Below are 22456 nucleotides of genomic sequence, written 5' to 3'. Positions count from 1 at the left end.
CAACTGATGTTTAATTCCTCTGGTACTGGTTCTGGTTTCCACCCAAAATTAGATCTAGTTCTCTTTATTTCCAAAAGTCTGCACATGCCATGTTGGTGTTATATTTCTGAGGGAAACAGCTATATCATGCTTGTATCCTGCCAGGAGGTTATAAAATAATAGTCTTATTATTCTATAGATTCCTAAAGTTGCACTAAAAACCAGTTGCAAGACGTGGCAGAAAACATTGCGGCAAAAATGTATGAATACAACAGAATTTGCATAGAATTAGAATTAGAATCAGAATTAGAATTAGAATAGAATAGAACAGAATAGAATAAAATAATCACATTAGTGTGTGTGTTTTCTTTTACTCCCTTTCCCAGTCATAAGAGGTAAGTGGGAAACACATACAAGAATTTCCTTGAGATTAATTTTTTCTGGTTGGGTATCTTGAGTTAGTGAACTTTAACTGCAAGGTCATTTTGGCTTTTATTTCCAGTGGCACCTTGACTGCTCCACAGCAGAATACACCCTAGCTGAGAAGTGGCTCTGTTTGGAAAAAGTAGACAGTAGCTTAAGACCTCTTATCTAGAAAATGTGATACACTGGACTTACCAATAAAGCAATGAGACTAAGCAGCAAAACCTGCACTGAAAAATAACTCCATTTAGAAAACGACAATGCACCCTAACAGACACATATGCTCAGTATGTATGCTTAGTGTAGTGTGAGACCATTTATACAAGCCAGTAGCATTTTGACACCTACACAATTACAAAGATATCCAACCATGCTGCATTTACTCCTGACTTAATTTCGTTAAATACAGTGTTTTAGATGACTATCACTACTGTTGATACAGATTAACCTCTTAAAGGACTTTGTATACAGTAATTGATACAAGCAATCAGACAACAAGTTCAAATACTTTTGTATACTGCCAGCATAGTAAGTTTAGATTGTAGCATAAAAGCCCATGCAAGGTAGACATAACATCATCTTTCCACAAGTCTCATCTTGATATATGTCAGACAGAGATTATCCTGTGCCCCAAAGCTCGAAACACAATATCTCTTTTAAACTTTGATAGCACTGATTATTATAATTCTGGATATCAGTAATAACCCTGCTAGTATCTGATTTCTTTTTTAAGCTTGCTATCTTTTTGTCCTTAATAGCCTTCTGCAGCAATGAGTTTCATAAGTGTACTGTCCAGGCCGTATACAAGAGCCATTCCCTTTTACCAGTTCTGAAATTTTTCTGCAATGTTCAAATTCATTGAGTGCTCTCCTGTTCTGACAGGACAGAGAAAAAATTGTTTCTGAATGATCTTCTTAAGACCACTCTGTTTTATTTCATTTTCGAAGTCCCCTTTTCTTCTCAATAATCTATCCAATGCTTTTCAATCTCTACAAAAAAGGGAGAACAGAACCTGCTACTGAGAATTTTAAACATTTCAATAGATGAAAGTGTACACTAATATCTATGTGTTTCATTATGCACAAGTGTATAACAGCTATGTTATTTCACCACATACAGAATATCTGTTCTCATATTCAGATTGGTAACACTTTATTCCCAGGAACTGACAGCTCTGAATTAGAATAAGCAGTCACTTCCCTCACCCCAGCACAACTGAATGCAACAGAGATGAGCAGGAGGAACTCATTTATGTCAGCTGAGTGTCTCCAAATATCATCTTATGCTTTAGAAGGAACAAACTCTCCTTTAAGGCTGGGGGGCGCAGGGGGGAGCTATTTACCTTCACAGACCATCATTAGTACAAACCAATGGCCCAAGGTGATCAGACAGTGGAACTGTCAAGCATCCCTAGGGAATGACTCATATCTTCTCTGTGCACAGCTGGGACTTCAGCAACCACAAAACCAAATACTTTGGATGAAATTTTCAAAGGTTACTACAGCATTTGGGTATGCAACTGTCAATGAAAATTAATAAAAAGAATGTGCCTACATTCCTAGAGGGCTTTCAAAATCTTCATACAGCTACTTACTACTTTCTACAGAAAACTTACACTGGCCTTGGTAGAGCCAGACTGTCACTATATGTCAAAGAAAGGATATGACCTAATTAAGAAACAACTGAATATTAATACAAACTCTTTAGTCTGTAACTCAACTCTCAGTACCAAGCTAACACTCTAGCCAGTATACTACAGCAACTTTTAGAAGAAGGTCTTAAGCAAGAAGAAAGGAATCCACCATTACACCCAAGATGTTGTTTCACTGGTTAACTATCCTTACAGTTACAAAAATTTTTAGAAAATTGTTTCCAGATCGACTTTTTCAGCTTCAACTTTCATCTGTTCAGTTCTGGGATTTGTTCAGCTGCTCAAAAACCTTCACCAAAAAATTCTCTCAATATGGTCAATTAGCCTCACTAATACCTAAGAAATGACATGATGAAGAAACGAGCACCTGAGAGAATACCATAAATCCAATATTGCATTCATTTATCCCATCCTTTGCATGCTAAGCCCCTGATTTTCATCGGCCTGTTGACAAACTCCCAGGAGTCTAGACGTGGTGCCTTGTCACTAAATGGTTTTCAATGTGGCCCATCTCTTTTTTGCTTGGCACATTTTTGCAGGTCAACCTGTTCTGTGATACGAACAAGCAGTTACCAAGAAAAAATTAGCAATTTTTTTCTCAAAAGTAGCCAACTGCATCTGAATTTTAATAAGGTCATTTTAATCCTTACCTGAAATCCTTAATCATCTTTTTAATAAATGTGTCAGGTCCAGAATGATTAAATTAATACTGAGCCAGCTACCATCTATCAAACTGAACCATGTAAAGGCAGACTACCAGAACCACTGATTTATAAAATATTCCCTGTAATTCATAAGATACAGTGGTTAAAATCCAGTCTGCTTGCCTGACATACGGTTTCAATATCGTCCAAGGTTCTTGGCTCCCCTGATTTTGCTTTTTCTCTCTAGGGAGAAAACTAATTACAGCACTACAGTACAGCTTGGTAACACCCACTACTTGTACTGTCTGAAGCCTGAAAACAGGATGGTTGACAATGCAATTTGTTAAGAACTGTGCACATGGATCTGCAAATTTCAGAGGTCTTACTGGCTCCAAACAGGTTGTATTAATATAAGGTCTAAGAAAAACAGAGTCTTCTTGTATCAGTCTATTAAAATTCTGTCTTGCTTGAAAATACAGGAGTGTTTACAAATTCCAAGGGTCTTTTCCTGTGGGCTTTTATGGGTTTAAAAAACAAAGCAAAAAACTTTCTAGTAATTCTAGGTATGAAGCTAGGAGCTGTTGGATATGTGATTCTCCTCCTGTGTTTCACTTAGCAACTGTCTGCAGCCAACGACCTCTGAGCCAGATTTCAGCCATGGGGTAAATGGGCATGTTTCCACTGAAGACTGCAGAACGACAGGGACAAAAATCAGCCTGGCTGCATGTTTAGAGTACTACAAACAGGATACTCCAAAAGTTTACATGCAAAACATGAATCAAAGAAACATAAATCATTGTTTCCATTTCCTGTTTTATCACAACCACAGAATCAAAATGCTCAATACCTAGAGATAATTGCAGAATTCTCACAGAAGTTATTCCAAGATAACAATGGCAACCATATTCAATGAAAATAAAAAATTATGTTAGGCAAGCAAAATACAGAATTAGCAGAAATGAGGAACATTTAAAAAACCTATCATCTCTCATATATCTTCTTCTTTCTGGAGCCCAAAAATCACTTTCCTCTACCACTACAGGGAAGAGAAGTCCTCAACCTCCCATTTCACTGCTCTAACCACCGGGCACTACCCTCCACTCCTCCACTGTAACTTTGCCATCATGCGCAACAAAATTTGAAATTTCCCTTGGATTAAAATGAAAAGTAAAGGCATTAACCTGAAAGGTATAAGGGGGAAAGAGGAAAAGGAATCCTGGATTATGATCCCTTTCCCCAGCGTATTTCCATCCTCTGCCCACTGAGTGTTGATATAAATTAAAGAAACTGTCCCAGATCAAAATCTCTTCAACTCTTTAGGAGAGCATATAGCCATTGAATAAAGCACTGAATAACCACAATAGAGATATGCTCACCACGTGACACAGCAAATCTTGATGGGTGTTTTCCACAATGACCATGGTATTTTGCACAGATCTGACAGGGTTAAGCTAGAATAGTCTCAAAAACTCTACAAGTTTGTGGTGAGGACATTATCTCCAAAGTTTTAGGTTCGATTCCTGAGCTGAACCTGAATCCAGAGGATGACAAAATCTCCTCCTGTAGCCACTATTTTTTTTTTGGTTAATCAAAAAAAAAAAAAAAAGAGCAATTCTGTTATGCCCTTTTGAAAGGAAAAACACAAATTCCTACCATTGGGAGAGATTGAGTCCAAACGTAGAGGCTCCTTGCCAAAACCCTGAGAAGAGTCATTCAGACCAGAGTTTAGGACTTTCCCATGCCTTTAGCATTTCCTAATGAGCAGTTGGAAGGCATATGCACACTGAACAAGATCATTTCGGACCTCTTCTTGCTAGATGTGCTTGCTGCTTCAGCATACCTTCTCAGAAGTCCAACTCTCATTTTCTTACCACACCAGATCTGATACTTACAGCACCCACCTCGTTAAGTCTATGGAGGAACGTCTTTCTGTCGGGAAGCAGAATGAGTGATGTGGCAGCTCACTGAGCCACCCAAATACTTTAAAATACTAAAAGAAATCTGCCTCCAATCATAACATGCCTGATTGTCACATTCAGCTGGGAACCTTTACAGAAAATAATTAAACAAGTACAGCCTCTACTGGAAGATGATGAATCTTTAAAGTATGCTTTTCCAGAGCCAATACACCCTTACTTTGCCTTTAAACACTCGATCACTCCCTGCTTAACTGAAATTTTCACTAGAAGCAAACTTCTGTAAGAGCCAGCGTGTGCCGCAGAAAAGACCAGAAAACTTGCTAACTCATCTTCACAATTACAGCAACAAACACAACCTCCGCAGAACTGTCGTCCCATCCAGGGCTTCAAATGCCATCATGAATGCTATGCAGGCAAAAACCACAAACAGCCGTGCAGCAGAACAAATTCACTTGGACAAATTCACCGAGCTGTCTTCTGCAGTCAACCTGTACAGAAGCTTTGAAGATTGCTGCTGACATTTCAAACTAGATGAAGGTCTTATGATTCCAAGGTTTACATCAGCTCCTTAACTTCTGCCCAAGACCTTTCTCTTAAGGTCCCTAAGCCTGACCTGGGTTCTAGTAGGAAGGTGCTGACTAAGAAAGGGTCTTGCAGCACCTGAGTTGTTTAATTGACCTCATCCCCAATATTAATATCAACAGTTTGTCTGCCAGAATTTTCAGATTATATGTTTCTATAGAGGCTATCAAACTTATCAACACTTCCCTTGCTAGCAGCCTCCTGAAGGTACCCGGCCATGTTTTCTCTCAAATTCCCTGAATCATTAAGGAAATTAAATTACATTTAGAGAAATTGTTCTTAACTGGTGTTTAAGCTTCAGTTTATCCACACCAACTTTCAAAAGAAAACCAAATACATTCAGTGCACTTGGGTGAATACAGCAGCCACAAGCTTAACAGATGAACCAAGAGCTAAACAGCCTATGTAAGTTAATGAGGCCTAAACTAGCTTATGCAAACCTCTAACAAATGGCTTCTTATGAACCAAGTGCATGTAATGCAGCTGCAATTCCTGTATCTTTATCTGGAGAACTTCATGTATGTCAAGGAAATAATGAAAATAATGCCAACTTGTCAAATATCGCATGACGAACATGTGATCCTGAAACAAGAACATTTTCAGAGAACTACATAAACAACTAAATGATGGGTTTCACTCCTGATACCAAGTATACCATGTACCAAGTACATGGCTAAAGGGATGTCTTCATGAAATGTCTCCACTTTTAAAGTGAAAAAAGTACTTTCTTTAGACTTCAGAATACAGTTATCTAATCATCAGTCTTGACGTAGCTACATCGTAAAAGCAAAGTAAGAATACTGCCAGCCAACAGTCAGATAGCCATTCTCCCTCAGTAGATCAGTACTCCACACTTACACAGATGCGTCAAGTCAGGCCTAGAGAGTACCTCTGCAAACCTGCACAATGCACTGAGTTCAGGAACAATACTTGAGTGATCAAGACACATTTCTTTCCCTTAGATAGTGCCTTATTTCTTTCTATTTCTAACCTGCTTTGTATTATAAACCTGCTTCATTCAAGTTAAAGCAGAAATTGAAACAGAATTATAAAACAAAATTCTGCTTTTTTTTTAAAATATGAGACATTCACATGCATCACATACACTCAGCTATCCTCATTCACAAGCCCTGATTTACATATCATATGCCTAGATATCTGTATGAAAGTTACTGGTTGCTTCATGAATAGATAAAAGTGTACAGGCTCACAAGGAAGTTATGTACATGTCTTTGAGAATGAGATTCCTGTTGCCTTTTCAAACATCCATAAATTATTGGTTATTTTCACTTAAAAGCTGGAATAATGAAAATTGTTTTAAGTTTGGAAAATTCTAATGCAACCTTGGAGCAACAGTGAAACACCATTACTGTCAAAACTCTCACAAAAAAAACATTTTTCATGCAGCCCATGATCACAGATAAGAATTAAAACTCTTACAGAGAAAATAAGAACAGTTTGCCACCATACATCATGCATAACATCTAGTTCTTGAGCCAAAATAAACAACACAGCCTAGAGAGCCCATGAATATTCTGAATGGTAAACATGGAGAATGTTTAAGGCTTTTTTTAAACTTACTTCATTCTCCCTGTAATGTTCTCCTTCTGACAGTCTTATCTGTGAAATCTGGCTGATAATGGAAAAAAATGTCAGCACCCACTGGATTATGCCTTTGCTTGTGGTTTTAGACTGCATTGTACTGTGATTGCCTAAGATCTAATGGTTATTTTATTGACTCACTAATACTACAAATCTTTTCTGTAAATTCAAAGAAATAAATGCGTCAATTCTTCAGTTTGCCTTTTTCCCCCCCTTAGAATTTATAACCACCTGCCTCCAGTCTGATACTACCATTTACTTATTTACCTCTAGGACAAAAATCTATCACCAGAAAGAGGCTGAAATGAAGCCAGATCCAGTCCAGTCCATTTGTAGTCACCTGAACAATTGCCTGCAAAATTCATGGCTTTCCCAACCAAGCCAGAAATGGGCAACTCATCTCCTTAGATTGTAATTCTACATTACAACAACTTCTAAAATTTTGTCAGTCATACACAAGCAGCAGCACTAAGAGCAACACCACAGTACCTCACACGCAAGGGAAGAGACAGACAAAAAATGTTAGCATTCATAAAATCCCATAGTTCTCAGAGCAGACAACATTTTCACTGACTGGCTGCATATGTAACAAACAGCCAGTCTGAACACACCTTTGTTACATATACAACAAATTAGTACATGGGACTAATTTGCCACTTTGTTCAGTAGACTTTAGCTAGCATGCAGGACCAATGACAAGAAAGAAAACATCTTCAGAAACATTATATGATAAATAAGCATACAAAGGTGGGACAGCGAGCAAAATTGAAAGCCAGATTAAGCACCACACCAGCATATATAAAACAATTGGATTAACTGAATTGACCAGATAAGGCAAAACACTATTACCAGATTGAGATCCAGAGCAATAAAAAATCTACACAAGACTGCAGAGACAGCTGTAGAATCCAGGCCTCTCCCAAAAATACCACAAGAAAAAAGACTTCTTTCGGTATCAGTGAGTTCAACAATAGCAGCTGCATAACTCTGAATGCCTACCAGAGGGAGCAACCAACACCTTAGTAACCAGTCCCAAAGACATGGTCTTGTCAGCTTGGCATTCAGTGAGCTCCAGATGATCTGCAGACTGACAAGTCTTTTGAGTGACCTTACCCCAGGCACAGGACACACCTCACTTCCCAGGACTTAGTACACTGGTTGCAATTGCCACCACAGCTTACAGAAGTAGCAATAAGAACAAAGTGTTTACTTATTTAGTTCTCTTTCTGGATTTTCTGATGCTATTTATCAGGTGGGGGGAAAAAAAAAAAAAAGAAAGAGGATGGCCTTGGTGATGATGCTGTCCATAATGTACAGACAACCAGCAAATGCTGTGAAAATGACAAAACTAAACACCACTATTCCTCTACACAGAAGGCTCTACTAATACTACTGTGTTAGATGCAACTTAAAAACCTTTGACATAGTAATTCAGTGTGAACTTAAAAGAATCTAACAATTTTCTTCGTACATAAATACATTTCAAATGCAGTCGAAAAAATAATTCTGCAAATATCGTAACAATTGATTGACACTTAATATTGCAGCTGGAAAGGATCTTCTAGATAGTGAGCATTCCTTACTTTAAACTTCAAGAAAAGAAATCACAAAGTTCATGGCATTTAAATTGCAACCAGCCTTTAATCAGCATATTAATGAACACTTCCACCATATAAACAATAGGTAAAGTACCAGAGATTGCTAATTTTCACATCAATTATCTATAAACCAAAGCCTTATGATCAAGAAACCACAGTGGCCTCTTCCAACTTTCCAGCAAGAGATTTATTAACAGCACACAGTAGCAAGATGTCCTATTACCAAGACATTTACCACATACTGTACAGGCCACTTACTATAATATTATGAAGTAATTACTAACACCTGCACACAAAGGAGAGAGCACATTTGCTTAGTTTCTAAAATGAAAAAACTTAACAAACCAGAGAGATGGGATGAAACCATTTCATTAGCAGAGAAAATTAGATGTTTTATTAACAAAATTCAAAGGCCTGCACACCCAAAAACTTCTCTTGACATCAAAAGGAGCTAAAAAAGCCATGTAGTTCACAGAAGTTCACATATGTCAAAAGCTGAATTCTTCTTCTATTTCAGTTCTACCTATTAGCCTCTCAAAAAGTTCTATGAAATGAAATAAACCAGCTTCATCAATGGTTTTTTTTTAATTAAATCTTGTCCTTTTAAACACAGAAAAATATCTGCAGAGATAATGAAAGCAAGAGCCATGCACTGAATCTTTCAGATATCTTCCAGAACACAGCTCATGCTCACCAAAACAGTCATTCCTCCTCACCTGGAATTCGCTATTCTGTGCCTAGGTAAAGGCTGTGTTGTCGTCTCTATTAAAAACCTATGTCCCGCATTGGTTCATTTTGAAAAAGGTAAATTAAGGGGAAAGACCCACTAAAAGAAAAGAAAAAAAGGAAAAAAAAACCATTTTTTTTAAAGTTTAGTGATATTTGGACCCTGTAAACTAACATAATTTGCAGGCATGTGCTGACATTCACACAGATCTTCAGCAAAATGCATGTTTCCCATGTGCAAATTCCACATACTGCAAATTCCAGTCTGAATGATGTATATACTCACCTTTTCCCCTCCTCTTCCTCCTCTAGTTGGAAGTACCACCTTCCCTTGTCATGGCAAGTATTTTAGTCAAGATAGGCCCACGGGATGCGTGCATGCGTACACATGCAGGCACCTGCACAGCATCAAGAGCTCAGAGGCAAGTCTATTGTGACTGCAGATGGTCAAGAACTCAGGAGAAAGAATTAATGTCATAGGTTTAATTCTGGGTATTTAACATCAAAAGTTTTCAAACAAAAATCCTAGCTACTTGGTAGCTTCTAGATGTGCCAGCCAAGACTGTTACAAAATACTATGCTGGAGTTCCTGGTTTGTAGTAATTGATCTCAGACCACCAGCAGGCCTTTCTACACCCAGCAGATTAATCTACCTTCTACTCCATCCAGCTGGAGCAGACAGTTGGGTCCATTTAGCTCAGCTCGGTATCATCTCCCACTTCAGGTAAATCAGATCCTGCAGCACACAAGACCAACTGTGCAGCTCACAAGACCACCTAGCCTAAACAGGTTGGGTTTTTTTTGATCGCACCAGACACTAGCATCATTTTTGTCATGAACACACCACCACACCTGGCCCCAGGAGGAAGCTGGACGCAAGACCAACAGCATGATATGTGGCCATAAAACACATTACTGCCATTAAATGCCACACATGTTGGGTCTGCAGCAGGTCCCCTCTGTGGCTGTTCCTCACTGGTGGCTCCCATCAGAGGGTGTCACACCCTCCATATGGGCAGTGGAAAAAAGGACACTCAATGGGCAAAGGTAGAAGGAGAAAAGGTATCATTTCTGTGTTCCTCCTGCTATTCACCTTCACTTACAGCTTTCCCAATCCCACTCAGCCCTCCATGAGGATACCCTTGCTCCCTTTCCTTCTGCCTGCTGCAGGGCAGGTCTCATGTCACGTCAGAAACACCTGGCCTCTGTCCCTCGTACACAGAGGAGGAGAAATCTCTTCAACTAGTGGGTGAAACCTTTCATCAGCTGTCCCAGGGCCAAAGCAAAGTTGTATACAAAAAAAGTAAGGGGATGGCTTTATTGTTAGATCATTTTTCCACTATCTCCAGATCCAAGTAACCTAACTGAAAACAATATGCTGCAAAATGCTACAGACTTAAACTTGTTATGACTTCTTTCCATAGCCTTTACAAGGGAAGTCAGTAGAGTTTTATCTGTGTGAAGAACAGAGCTATTGCTAATTTGTCTCTATTAGCAGGCATTTATTCTGAATTTTCCTCCTACGGTCCTGGCACTAGAGTTTGTATTTTTGAAGAAAAATAAAGACTTCATTAACCATAAATACCTGAAAAAAATTCAAAGAGGTAAAATTTTGTGTCTATTGAGCTTGGAAGAACTACTCTTGAGTTTAACAAAGGCACACACATGTTATATAATTCATGGGTGTTTCCTATAATCGGTGTTCTGTTTTTCTGCACTTGAATAATGGTATATTCTTAAAGGATCAAGGCAAAAAAAAAAATCCTTTACATGAAGCTCCCAGAATTATTCCATGTGGGGTGAAAGACCACTGAGTGGTTAATATCTCCACTGAAACCTTTTCCTTTAGCAGCTCTGTTGTCATCCTGATAGGTATCTTGTAAGAAAGCATGTTTGTTTTTCCTGTTTCACAATAATCTAGCAGTAATTTTATGTTAAAAGAGTATTACCGCAGTTTGGGACCTTCATATCCAGCAAGGCTGTCCTCTTGTTGTTGTCATCTATGCAATATAAATCCTGAGTTTCTGTGTAAAACTTGGTCTCTTGAAATTTCTTGATCCACATAATTTCACAGGAACACTTGAATGGATTGTCCACCAATATCCTACAGCAAAAAAACCCAATTTATTTAGAATGCAGAATGTGTCATGCATGTAGAACAAAATGGGGGCAGGGGGACTCCAAGCACTCATCTGGGTGAAAGTAGAAGTTGAACCCTTTAGTTAAGAAGGATAAGGAATGCAGCCTTAGTAACCTCAGTGCAATGCAAGCTGCAAGTGGATAACGGTGCTCCATTTTATTTCATAAGAGTCAAGCAGAGATCAGAATTCCTCTCTTCTACATTTGACTCTCTGCTCCACTACCTCAGAAAGATCATGCCAGAAGTAGTTTACTGCTGTGAGGTGGTAAATTCTTTATAGAGTCAAACAGTCATGGACTATAAGCAAGCTCTAACAAACTCTAATAATAAAAAAGTATTTTACCTAACCTTCAAAATTCATCTGCCACAACACTCTAGAAAAATCTCACTGTAAAACCCAAGGTAATGCCATGAAGAAACACTAACTGAAAAAATGGCCCTGAAACAGAAACATCACCTACCTATATGGTATGCTGCATGGAATTTAAGCCACAGGTTAGCAAACTTACCAAATTCTAGTTTTAAAATTTAATAAAACTACAAAACAATGTAATGCAATAATGTCCAAATAAAATATGAACAGGAACATCCCAATGTCTACATTAAGTGGCCCAGTGCTATTTTTTCTCCTATGGGCACAGATGAGATCCAATAAAGCATGTGCAAGTGACTGTTTAAGGCATCTCATTACAAGTAGAACAACTGTTCTTAAAATTTCACAGGTATTTTCAATGTACAGAAACCAAACTCAAGTTGCTCACAGAATCTATGCTCATAAATGCCTCCCGAGGACTTGGAATTGTGCAAATCAAGAAACACTCAGCTCCTCAGAGCTGCAACCTGTTCCCCCAAAAGCCATCTGCAGTTCTCTGAGGATTAACAGCTGCAGGGATCATTCTCACAAGTCTCTGAAGGAGCAATGTGTATTCACAGAAGTCATCTGCTGGACTTTAACACCACCACAGCATGGACAAGAATTGCTTGTGCAAGACAGGGTATGAATATTAAGATCCCTTGGGTCAAAACCTACACCATGCATTTTCAAAGTAGCAAGATTTACTTCCCATATTCTGTTTCATCGTCTAACTTCCCTGTAAAAGAGAAATTTTCCTTGACCAGTGGCTGAGCAGTCCTTTTTTTCCACTGTTTTATTTTGTGTTAAACCCACCAAGGCTGTTAGGCACATCATAGGCATGAGGCATGATGGCCCTCCACATACACTTGTGTGGAAGAAAGAATCTGACCTAGTAAAGCAAATTATGTGTCTTTATCTTGTTTGCTGTAATTTTACAGCTGCAGCTACAGTTTGTTCTAAAAAAAGAAGCCTTTCAAAGCAGCATCTCTTTCTCTACAATACCTGGTGAATATCTCCTACTTCACCATATCCAGAACTTTTCATCCCTTTATATTTTGATTTACAAGAGTGCTAACAACAGGACACTTGTTTGTTAGATTTAGAGGAATCTCCTCTAAATCTATTTATGGCATCATTCTCTTGGATTCCCCTTCCAATACTCTTCCTTCTCTCCTCTCTCTGATTTTCCAGCTATGTATTAGCCACTTATCAACAGAATTGTTCAACTGATACTAATATTGTCACTGTTCTTCCTCCCTTCAGGCTCTGCTTTCTTCCTCCCATTTTCTTTCCCTCACTTGCCCCACATCTGTTTATCTCAATTCATAGCAATCTCCGTCTGCATAACTTTAGTTCTTCTATCCCTACACTCCAACTCTTTCTTAAGCCCATAACACTCGTACCTCAATTTTGTATCCTCTCTCTCTCAACTTGTCCCTCATCACACATTGCCTCCATACCTCAAATACTTCAGGTACTTTACTTTAGGTTTAACCTTCACACCACCCATTTTTCCCATGTCTGGGTCACTCCCAGCACTTTTCCCCTGCTTCTACTACCATGACACTGAATGGCCATTGTTCCCACTGTGGCAATCCAACACAAACATATTCACTCCTAATTCACATCAGCCAGTTGTTTTGCCTCCAAGTGCATTATTAAACTTCATTTCCATAATTCCCATCACATATCTTAACATTTGATTCTCTCACACGCTGTCCCAAATCCTATTTTACTTCCTTCTGCCCAGGAGCAAACCAACTTCTTCAGAAAGATCAGCAACATTGAAGTCACTCTTCAAAATCTTCGCAAGTACTCACTCCACCCACAGCCTAAAAGAAGCTGTTCACCTGAGATGGAGAGATTCAACAGTGGCTTGATTTGTGCTCTGGAATAAACCTGTTACTGGCAGCAAACTCCAAGAAACTGGGACCAGAGTATGCCTTCAAAATTACAGTCATTTCCTTTTTTGTACACATCCTAAGCTAGAGCATACCCACTCTTACATTTCTGCAACGCTGGGAGAGGGGCAAAGATAACTCCAGTTCTCCACTAACTGCTTAGAAAAATTAGGAGAAGCCCAAGCTCCACACTGTGCACTGGTCTGAGTCCCGTATCTATTTTTTTGAGGTCATGACAACTACAAAACATAGAACCTATAGCTAAGTATGCACTAACACTGGCTTTTTGGCAGGGACTAGATACAGCACATGAAGAAACAGGGACTTCAGAACCAACAGACCTATTCAGGGCATAAAACAATGTCAGTGCTCTGCAACCAAGCAGTCTCTCCATCAGAGTGCTTGGCGACCGCCAAGTTATGAAAGAGAATTCCAGTGAGCAATGTTCCCTGGGCTGTGAAGAAAGTGATTATACCAACTTAAGTATCAACAAAACATACCTAAGGGGCACAACCTCTTTTTGTGGTACTGGGATTTGCTCATTTCATTTCTCACACGCTGACGTTCATCAGAAGAGGTCGAGGATTGCAAGGCTGGTGTTGCAATAGTTGGACTGGCATTTTGGACAACTTCTGACTCTGCTTGGAGCTCTGGGAGAGCAATCTCCCCGTCCTCTGCAGCCCCAGCCCTACCAAAGCTCCTGCAGACTCTCTGCAGTCCCACATATTAGCAAAGAATGCACAAGAAGACCAAAATTTTGGAATGTATACCAACATAGAAATTCTGCTTGATGGAACAGAGGATAAAAATGTAATATTGAAACAATCAACAAATACATGTTTACCAGTGCTTCATTACCATTATGTAAAGCACAATGCAACTCAAAGAATTTGAGAAAATAAAAATATTCTTCAATAGCCAACCACAAGCATAGCAGCTGTGGGGCCAATATAAGAACACGAGAGAGAGGCTTCATTTGAAGATATGTAGAAGGCTGTATTTCCACCAGCTTAAATATTTAATACAAACACCAGTAGTTTTGTGTGAAGTAATCTCACAATAAAATATTTCAAAGCTGAAGGGAAGAAGCTATTTTGACCTCTACATTGTTTCAGAAGATACACTTGAAGTTCTTGAAGCCCTGGGATGAAAATCTCTCTGTATTTAAGTGTCCAGCATTGCTGCTTTCTTTGGATCAGAATTTCATTCCTAATCACTGATGGACCTCTACCTTCAACAGAACAAACTTCAAAGTCTTTTTCTTCCATTCCAGCCATAAATAAACTTTATTTTAGGAAATGACAACTTACAGATCAGACAAACCCAGATGGCGAAAAGGCTTCTTGGACAAACTTGAGAGCTTGTTTCTGGATAAATTGCTACGGGAAAAGAGAAAGATTGCATTAATTAGAATTGTTTCTTCTTACACTGAAAATACAGTTTGTGTCTCTTAAAAAAAATAAAGAACTCAAACCAGCTCAAAAAACCCTTATTCCTTTGACTTCAGTTGTAAAGAAGTGGTGCTCAGTCTCATTTTATGGTTTGATGGGTTTCAAGGGTTTGAATCCAGTCTGCATCTAAAGTCAAATACATTCAAAATCAAACTCAGCAAGGATCAATATTTTCACTTTTAGCACTTCTGTTCATTGCAGAAAAGCAGCAGATTTAATTGTGTTTCAAAAGTATTTTGTAAAGTCCAGGTGTTAATTACAAGCTCAATTTATTCATAAGTGAAATGGGTGTATCCCTTTCTTTGACACTGCACCAAACTCTGTACTCACATAAGCCCTCCTCACATGCTAGCACACATCCACATCAGAGCCTTTTAGTTATTCTTTTCAAATTGCATGTACAATATGCACCCACATGGAAGATCAAAAGGAAAACTGTAAAATGCCTATATTGGGCTTTTTTATGTCAATTAAGCATTTACGGTTTCCAGTGGTAATTAAGTGAAAGGTCCTCTCCCATTATGCAGAGCAAAGAAATGTTCACCTGAATCAGAAATACTCCTCCCCTCCCAGGTTTAGAAAATTGCTTTCTCCACCTCAAAGCAAAATAATGCTGTTTTTCTACAGTCTTATCAGTCCACCAATTAAAGACAGTGAGAGCAGTAAACTGTGTAACTGCCAGCAGTACAGTACAAATCAGTGTTACGAGCCAAAATACCTCGAGTTTTATGTGGTATTATAAAGGCGCCATAGGGGCTCCATAGTTAAAGTTGCATAGCATTTAAAACCAGGGATTAAAGCTCTTTTTTTTTCCCCTGACTAAAGAACACAGTGTTTAGCTCCCAAACTTTCAGTCCTTGATCTCTGAGTACAAGATAATTTCCAGAGAAATTACAAGTTGGATCTTCTACAAATGTTGAAAACAGAATCTTTAAGAGATTTTATTTACTGTATTTCCTTGTTGTGTCCTTGTGGCAAACAACAGCCTGAAGTTTAGAAATTGACTGGTCCTAATGTGTGAGAACAAAACAGATGAGCTACTATTTCATTAGTCAGGTGAACTGGACTGCCCTATGGCAGATGCTGGTGGAAACATCTCATGTACCCCGATCAGATATATCAAAATTAAAGTACAATTTGCACGTAGCACAGAAGTTGTGTTATAAGTAAAAACTGCCACTATGATTTTTTCCCTAATGCGTATAAGCCATATGTTGGGAGGTTGAAAGAAAGAAGTTGAGTCCTTACACAGACTTGGGCTTTCGTCTCCAGCACTGAGGCAACGTGAAGCCCATCAAACCCCATCCTTCCATGGACAATTCTTCACCTGCCATGCAGGAGAACCCCTCCAGTTCTGACACTGCCAAGCAGCACATGCAGATGCCCCTGTGGTATTACCAAAGAAGGCATGCACCTGCTTCTCCTACCTGCACAGCAACTAAATCCTACCTTTCCCACAAGACAACCAGATACACAGTGGGCTTTACCTGCAGACAGGTACCCATGGCACTCACCACTCTAGTGGGAGGCAACATATTCCAGGTCGTGTGACAACCAGGTTTGACTCCCGGTTTCCACACAGCAGAGGACCCTGCTTTTCTGTATCAGGAGGAATCCCTAACCATCAGACACTGGGTTCCTCAGGGAAATCTCTGTTGAGCTGAAGCCAGGCTTCCCCAAATTTATATTTCAGCCATCGCCCTCCATACCACAGGGGCTTTAACCGCTTGGCTTGCTTAATTGCAGCACATGTTTCACATTCATGGATAACGTGTGCAATAGTGTCCATGGTCAGGTCCACCTCTCGATCTCGAGCCCATCTATATGTTGCATCTCTTCCCTGATGGCCTGAAGTATCATGGGCTCACCGAGCCATAAATAGCTCACCCCTATGTTGCCAGTCCAGGTCCACCTGAGCCACTTCAATCTTGGCGGCCTGATCCACCTGTTGGTTGTTTCGATGTTCTTCAGTGGCCCGACCCTTGGGTACATGAGCATCTACATGACGTACTTTTACAACCAGATTCTCTAGCCAGGACGCAATATCTTGCCACAGTGTGGCAGCCCAAATGAGTTTACCTCTGCGCTGCCAGTTGCTCTGCTTCCATTGCTGTAACCACCCCCACAGGGCATTTGCCACCATCCATGAGTCAGTATAGAGATAGAGCACTGGCCACTTTTCTCTTTCAGCAATATCTAATGCTAGCTGGATGGCTTCCACCTCTGCAAACTGACTCGATTCACCTTCTCCTTCAGCAGTTTCTGCAACTTGTCGTGTAGGACTCCATACAGCAGCTTTCCACCTAAAATCAAATCCCCTTGAGGCACACATCGGACTTCTCCATCTTTTCGCATCACCCACCAAGTGCACCCAGGCCCCTGAGCAAAAGCAATCCCACGAATGGGTTTACCTTTGCCTGAGGCAGGAGGTATGCTCTTCCCTGGCACCCTAACGGGAGAGCCAGGCTCAAACTCTGATTCCGGACCAAGGCAAATCAAAGCAGATTTCAAACCCTCTACCACCAACACCTTCTAAATCCTGAAGTATCACAATACAGATCTGAAAATGGGCCACAAACATCTTACAGAAGAGCCCCAGCCATCCTCTGAGATAGTATTTCTCTCTTCTTTAAAAATAAAATTTTCAAGAATATCTTAAAAACATAAAGACTGACTCTGGGAGAGTGTTTGCTCTTAGTCACCCAGCATGGGCATAACAGCCCACCTACTTCACAGGCAGGACTGAAGTCCCATCTTTCCTAAAGACTTCCTCCTGGCTGCTTACATGTTTCCTTGCTCAACTTACTCATCCTATCTCTTCGTGAGGTGCCGAGCTGCCTGCTTCGGAGCTATGAACTCTATCAGAGAGCAGACTGTGAGAATCAGGTGCTGCCATAGCTATAGCTTCTTGTCATTTAGCCTCAGGCCAGTCATTGCTTTTGGAGGATTACTGCAAACCTTTACGCAGCAGAATAGCCCTTGCTTAGATTCATGAGCCAGACTTACTGCCCAAATGTCACCAGGTATGTTACTGTCTGAACGCTCTGTGCAGGTATCAATGACTCCATGTGAGCCAGTGAAAAAATGGGACTGATAATTTAAGTAAAACTATCAAAAGAATAAGGAGTCATTATTTTAACAACTCCAGTTTCAAAAAACCAAAAGCACCTTGATAGTTTTAATTGTGTTTTCAGATTTTTAGCAGCTGTGCTTGATACACACCAGGAAAGGGAAGTAAGAATAGTAAGAAAAGTAATTAAAAATTCCTGTGCCTATATTCTCAATCCTGGGTTGAAACATTTAGTGCTTCCAAGACTGTAGCCTTTCCTCCCAAGTAGTTTAGCGCTTTAAGGTTTTTCAAACTGACAAGTAATTCAATAGAAATTTTTCAGACCACTGTTACTTAAATGATACTTTGACAGTAAATTTAATGTTATATATTTTTTTCAGAAATTGAGCACTTTATATTGATTATAGAGATGCCTGCTGCAGTCTCTTTAATTCATGTTAAGTGAAAAAATCACTACCAAGCTTATTATGGAGTAGTTAAGGACCACACTTCCACTTCCATGGAATGAGAATACAAATTAGTTCCCCAATTCAACTACACATAAAAAGATCATGGTGAGCAGCCCAAAGAAGATCCATCTGAGGTTCTATAGCCTTTTTTTCTTAAAAAAAAAAAAAGTCTGGAGTACAGAGCCTGGCTCCGAAGCTATACCTAAGGATAGGACCCAAATTCAGTCAAAAGCATGCCCGTACTTCACATATGAATATCAAGCTCACTTTAAACTTGCTAGCCCTAATTCAGCTAAAAGCAAACCTGTGGCAATGTGAGGAGTGCAAAAGCAGCCTGAGAAGCTGCATAAATATTCACACAGCTAGCAACACAGGCACAGCTCTACCATCTACACCACTCCTGACAAGGGGAGGCAGGAAGGAAGAGGAGGGAACAGATTTAAGTACTGGGGGGAAGAGGTGAAGAAATGGCCATTTTGCTACTCTCTGTCTCCCTCCACAGGCAACTGCCTGCTCTGCCTATGGCTGGAGCCAGCCCCGAGTGCAAGGGAAAATCTGCCGCAAGGTCTCAAATGGTTTCATTTGGCTGCCTTACCTAAACCTGAACAGTGTAGAAAGACAAACACATCTTAATACCTAGAGTTTTATGTATGCTACACTCACAAATCTATGATTCAGTGATGCAATTATACACAGCCTGGCACATAACAATAGCCATTTTTTAACATTTTTGGAAGTAATGCACTTGCTATGAAATGTATTTTTATGTTTAAAGGTATTGACAGTATACCATGCATGTGTATTACACAGATGCATTAAAATTACTGTTAGCAGCAGATAAGCTTATAAACTACAGCACTACTAAACTAGGACTATTTAATAGCTTGTTAAATGCCACTGTTGACTAATTTGAGTCTAAAGTCAATGAGAATACCAGAATTAGATGAGCAAGGCTATTAATTACACTTAAGTAATATCTATTAAAGCATTTATTTTCCTGTTGTTTATGTTATTACTCAAATCTTCTCATCATACATAGCTCTAGAAAGATATTTGGGCTACAGAAGTTTGGCCAAGAAAATAAGGTAATGACAAAAAAGGGCTTAAGGAAATGTGTGTTAATAAGGTTCTTATAATCTGATATTCTTATATGATTCATAAAATAAATTCTACATTCATATAATAAAGCACCTTAACTATATCAAAAGCTGTTTCACAGAAGGAAAAGAAAACTGTAATAGTATCACAAAAACAGTTTTTGTTTTCTTTATGGGATAGTAACAAACTGTTGTTTCAAAATAAAATGCAAGACTTCTCAAAGACCTGTATTCGGAGGCTACTCATGCAAAGTGAAATGATTTCAGCACTTAATAGTTTTCACTGTCCCAACCACAACAGGGGCTGCACTTCATTCCCAGTGCAGCCAACAGGTGTTTTATTGCTGATGACAACAAGCAGTGATTCACTGGGGCTTTCAGAAACATTTTAGTGCGCATCAAGACTTGCCAGAGAAAACAAACAAATGCATTTTTTTCAGGGATAATAGATCAGCCTCGGCAAAAAATGTCTCCATACTTACTGCTTTGTCATGTACATATAGAGCAGGTGGTGCCACTTAGTATTTTCCATCTTATCCGGGCTTATCCTGTGTCTGCTAACATTACTAAATCCCCACCAAAAGAAAACACAGTATGAGACTGGATAAGCCCCTGGTTCATACGTTAAGTATTCTGGATTAAGATTCCATGTACATCAACCAAACAGATGTCACCCAGCCTAATTTTTTTCTAACAAGCAGCTTCATGAACTACAGATCTAGTAAAGCCTGCTTACCAACAGATACGTATTCCATGTTTGACTGCATGCTCCAGCTGAAGCTATTCCTGGGGCTGAAGTGTTTTAAAGACATCTTGCCCATGTGGATTCTGTAGTGCCTAGCAGGTCATATAAGCACAATGATACTTCTTCCTTAAGTGGGAACTCTAATAGGGTCTCCCTGTCCTGTCCAATGGTCAGTTTTCAGAAAACCTGTTTACCTGTGTAAGTTTTGGTTAGAAGCAACCACTGGAGACAGAGACATTTTGTGACTGCATGAAACCCATTTCCCTAAGGAAACAGGCAAAAAAGCCTATCAAGAGAATCCCACCAATTGTCTTAGTTACCTTTTGCAGCGTGTACTTGCCCATACAGCTGGGAAGGTCTTCCAAACATCTATTTACCTTGCTCCAAATTAAACTCATTATTTCTCACTCTGTACTCATGGTCATGGAGAGAACTGATTGCTCTTCTCATTGTAATTTCTCTTCTTTTAAACATAAGAAGACATATGTTCCTATTCAGTCTTCTCTCTATCGGACTGAACATACCCAGCCTCTGAGTCTCCTTAAATTATTTGCTTTACAAGCTCCTTATAGCTCTGTTGCTCTTCTCTGTAATGTCTTTCAAGATGGCTAGGTTCAGTGTCCTAATCTATATACAGTATTCCAACAGATGCCTTCCCAACAGCTAAGGTAATGGGCAAAAGATGTAAAAATCTAACACAAAATTCCTTTTGATCCCAGACTGAATTTGCTTTGTTCTGCTGCATTATGCTGAGATTCTGTCCCCACACAGCCGCTAAATGTTTCTCTGTAAATATGCCTCTCAGCCTGTAAGTTCTTATTGAGCATTTCCACAGCCAGGGCATATGCACTTGGTTTTAGGGAATTTCACCTTTTACAACCATAATTCATTGAGCAATTGTTACACAGGTAAACACATTAATTCACTCAAGAAGATACTTCCCTTATATCACCAACTGATTACAGTAAAAGCTATTTGCTTTATTAATGACTATATGAAGTAATATGTAAGCCTCATAGGCTGACAAGATCTGGTTCACACTCCTCCAGTGACTGTTCCACATTAAGGACAGCAGTTACTGTTTAGGCAGATATGGACATTCACATCCACTTCCTTACAGGAATTAATTGCCATTCTTTGGAAAACACAGGTGCAGAAAGTGATTCCATTTCATTAGCAAAGCAATCAGCCCTGTGCTGTGTTCAACAGTTCTTCCCTATTACAAGTAAGTAGCTTACAAGTCCGAGGCTTGGCCTTATGTCTTCCCCATCTGATTAGGACTTTAACAAAAGCAAAGGGTTAAGTTAAGTGCAAAACATATCTAATGAAGATGCATGGACTGAAATACACACTTGAGTACTTGGCTAAAACACGGCACCTGTGAGGAACTGAGCCCCTTACAAGATCTCAGTGTTATGTAGGACTAGATCCACAGTTTTCCCTGTAAGTAGCAAAGCAAGCTGCTCCATGTCTGTCCCACCAAAAGGCACTACAGTCCTTCAGGGACATGTACTTATATTAAAAAGAAACAAAGCCTTTCATTTTAGCTGATCATTTTGCTTTGTACTTTTATAAAGAACTTTGATCAGTTCAGCCTTTGCTAAATCTAAAGCGTAAGTAATCTAGAAAAACACAGTCAAAAAGTTGCACAGGCACCAACTCTGCTTCCTGATGTTCATGAATCACAAATGGCATTTGGGTGTGAAAGTAACCTCACTCTTATATTCTTATATTATATTTGGGTGTGTTACTTCAGATCTTGAATGAGCTTCTGAAATGAATCTTCTGCTCACCCCCAAGACTTAAGTTCACAGTCACGCCACAGTCTCTGGGTATGCACACTGGTCAAACTACGTTAGATGTGCTCCATGCATGCACCTACTGCACTGTAGCTGCTAAAACACGTTCAGCCCATTGAATCAGACTAGAACTAGTCAAACCCATGTCACTGAGTGTGATGCACAGTGTGGACATCATACCCTTGGCACCAACTCACTCAGCTGAGAGAGGCACTCTTTGTGCTACACTACTTACCACAAAAGACAGAGTCCATTGTTAGAGACAGAATAATGAACTGGACAGTCTTTTTGCTACCCAACATTATGTTCTTGTGGTCCGCCAGTT

At 39.5% G+C, this 22456-nt stretch overlaps 1 protein-coding gene across 7 annotated transcripts in view; it reads right to left on the bottom strand.

Annotated features, from left to right (window-relative positions):
• The window catches only part of NTRK2 (neurotrophic receptor tyrosine kinase 2), a 208409-nt gene that overhangs the window by 167555 nt on the left and 18398 nt on the right, over nucleotides 1–22456 (bottom strand). For all 7 annotated transcript variants that reach the window (XM_069776835.1, XM_069776828.1, XM_069776830.1 and 4 more), the window contains exons 4-5: nucleotides 14831–14899; nucleotides 11074–11228 (exon numbers count right to left, since the gene is read on the bottom strand). In XM_069776835.1, the coding sequence (XP_069632936.1) occupies nucleotides 11074–11228; nucleotides 14831–14899 (224 nt within the window). The remainder of the gene's footprint in view (nucleotides 1–11073; nucleotides 11229–14830; nucleotides 14900–22456) is intronic.

This window comes from Haliaeetus albicilla, chromosome Z (assembly GCF_947461875.1).
Source record: "Haliaeetus albicilla chromosome Z, bHalAlb1.1, whole genome shotgun sequence".
In the NCBI taxonomy this organism is placed as follows: Eukaryota; Metazoa; Chordata; class Aves; order Accipitriformes; family Accipitridae; genus Haliaeetus; species Haliaeetus albicilla.
This window is presented reverse-complemented; position numbering and strand designations above follow the sequence as displayed.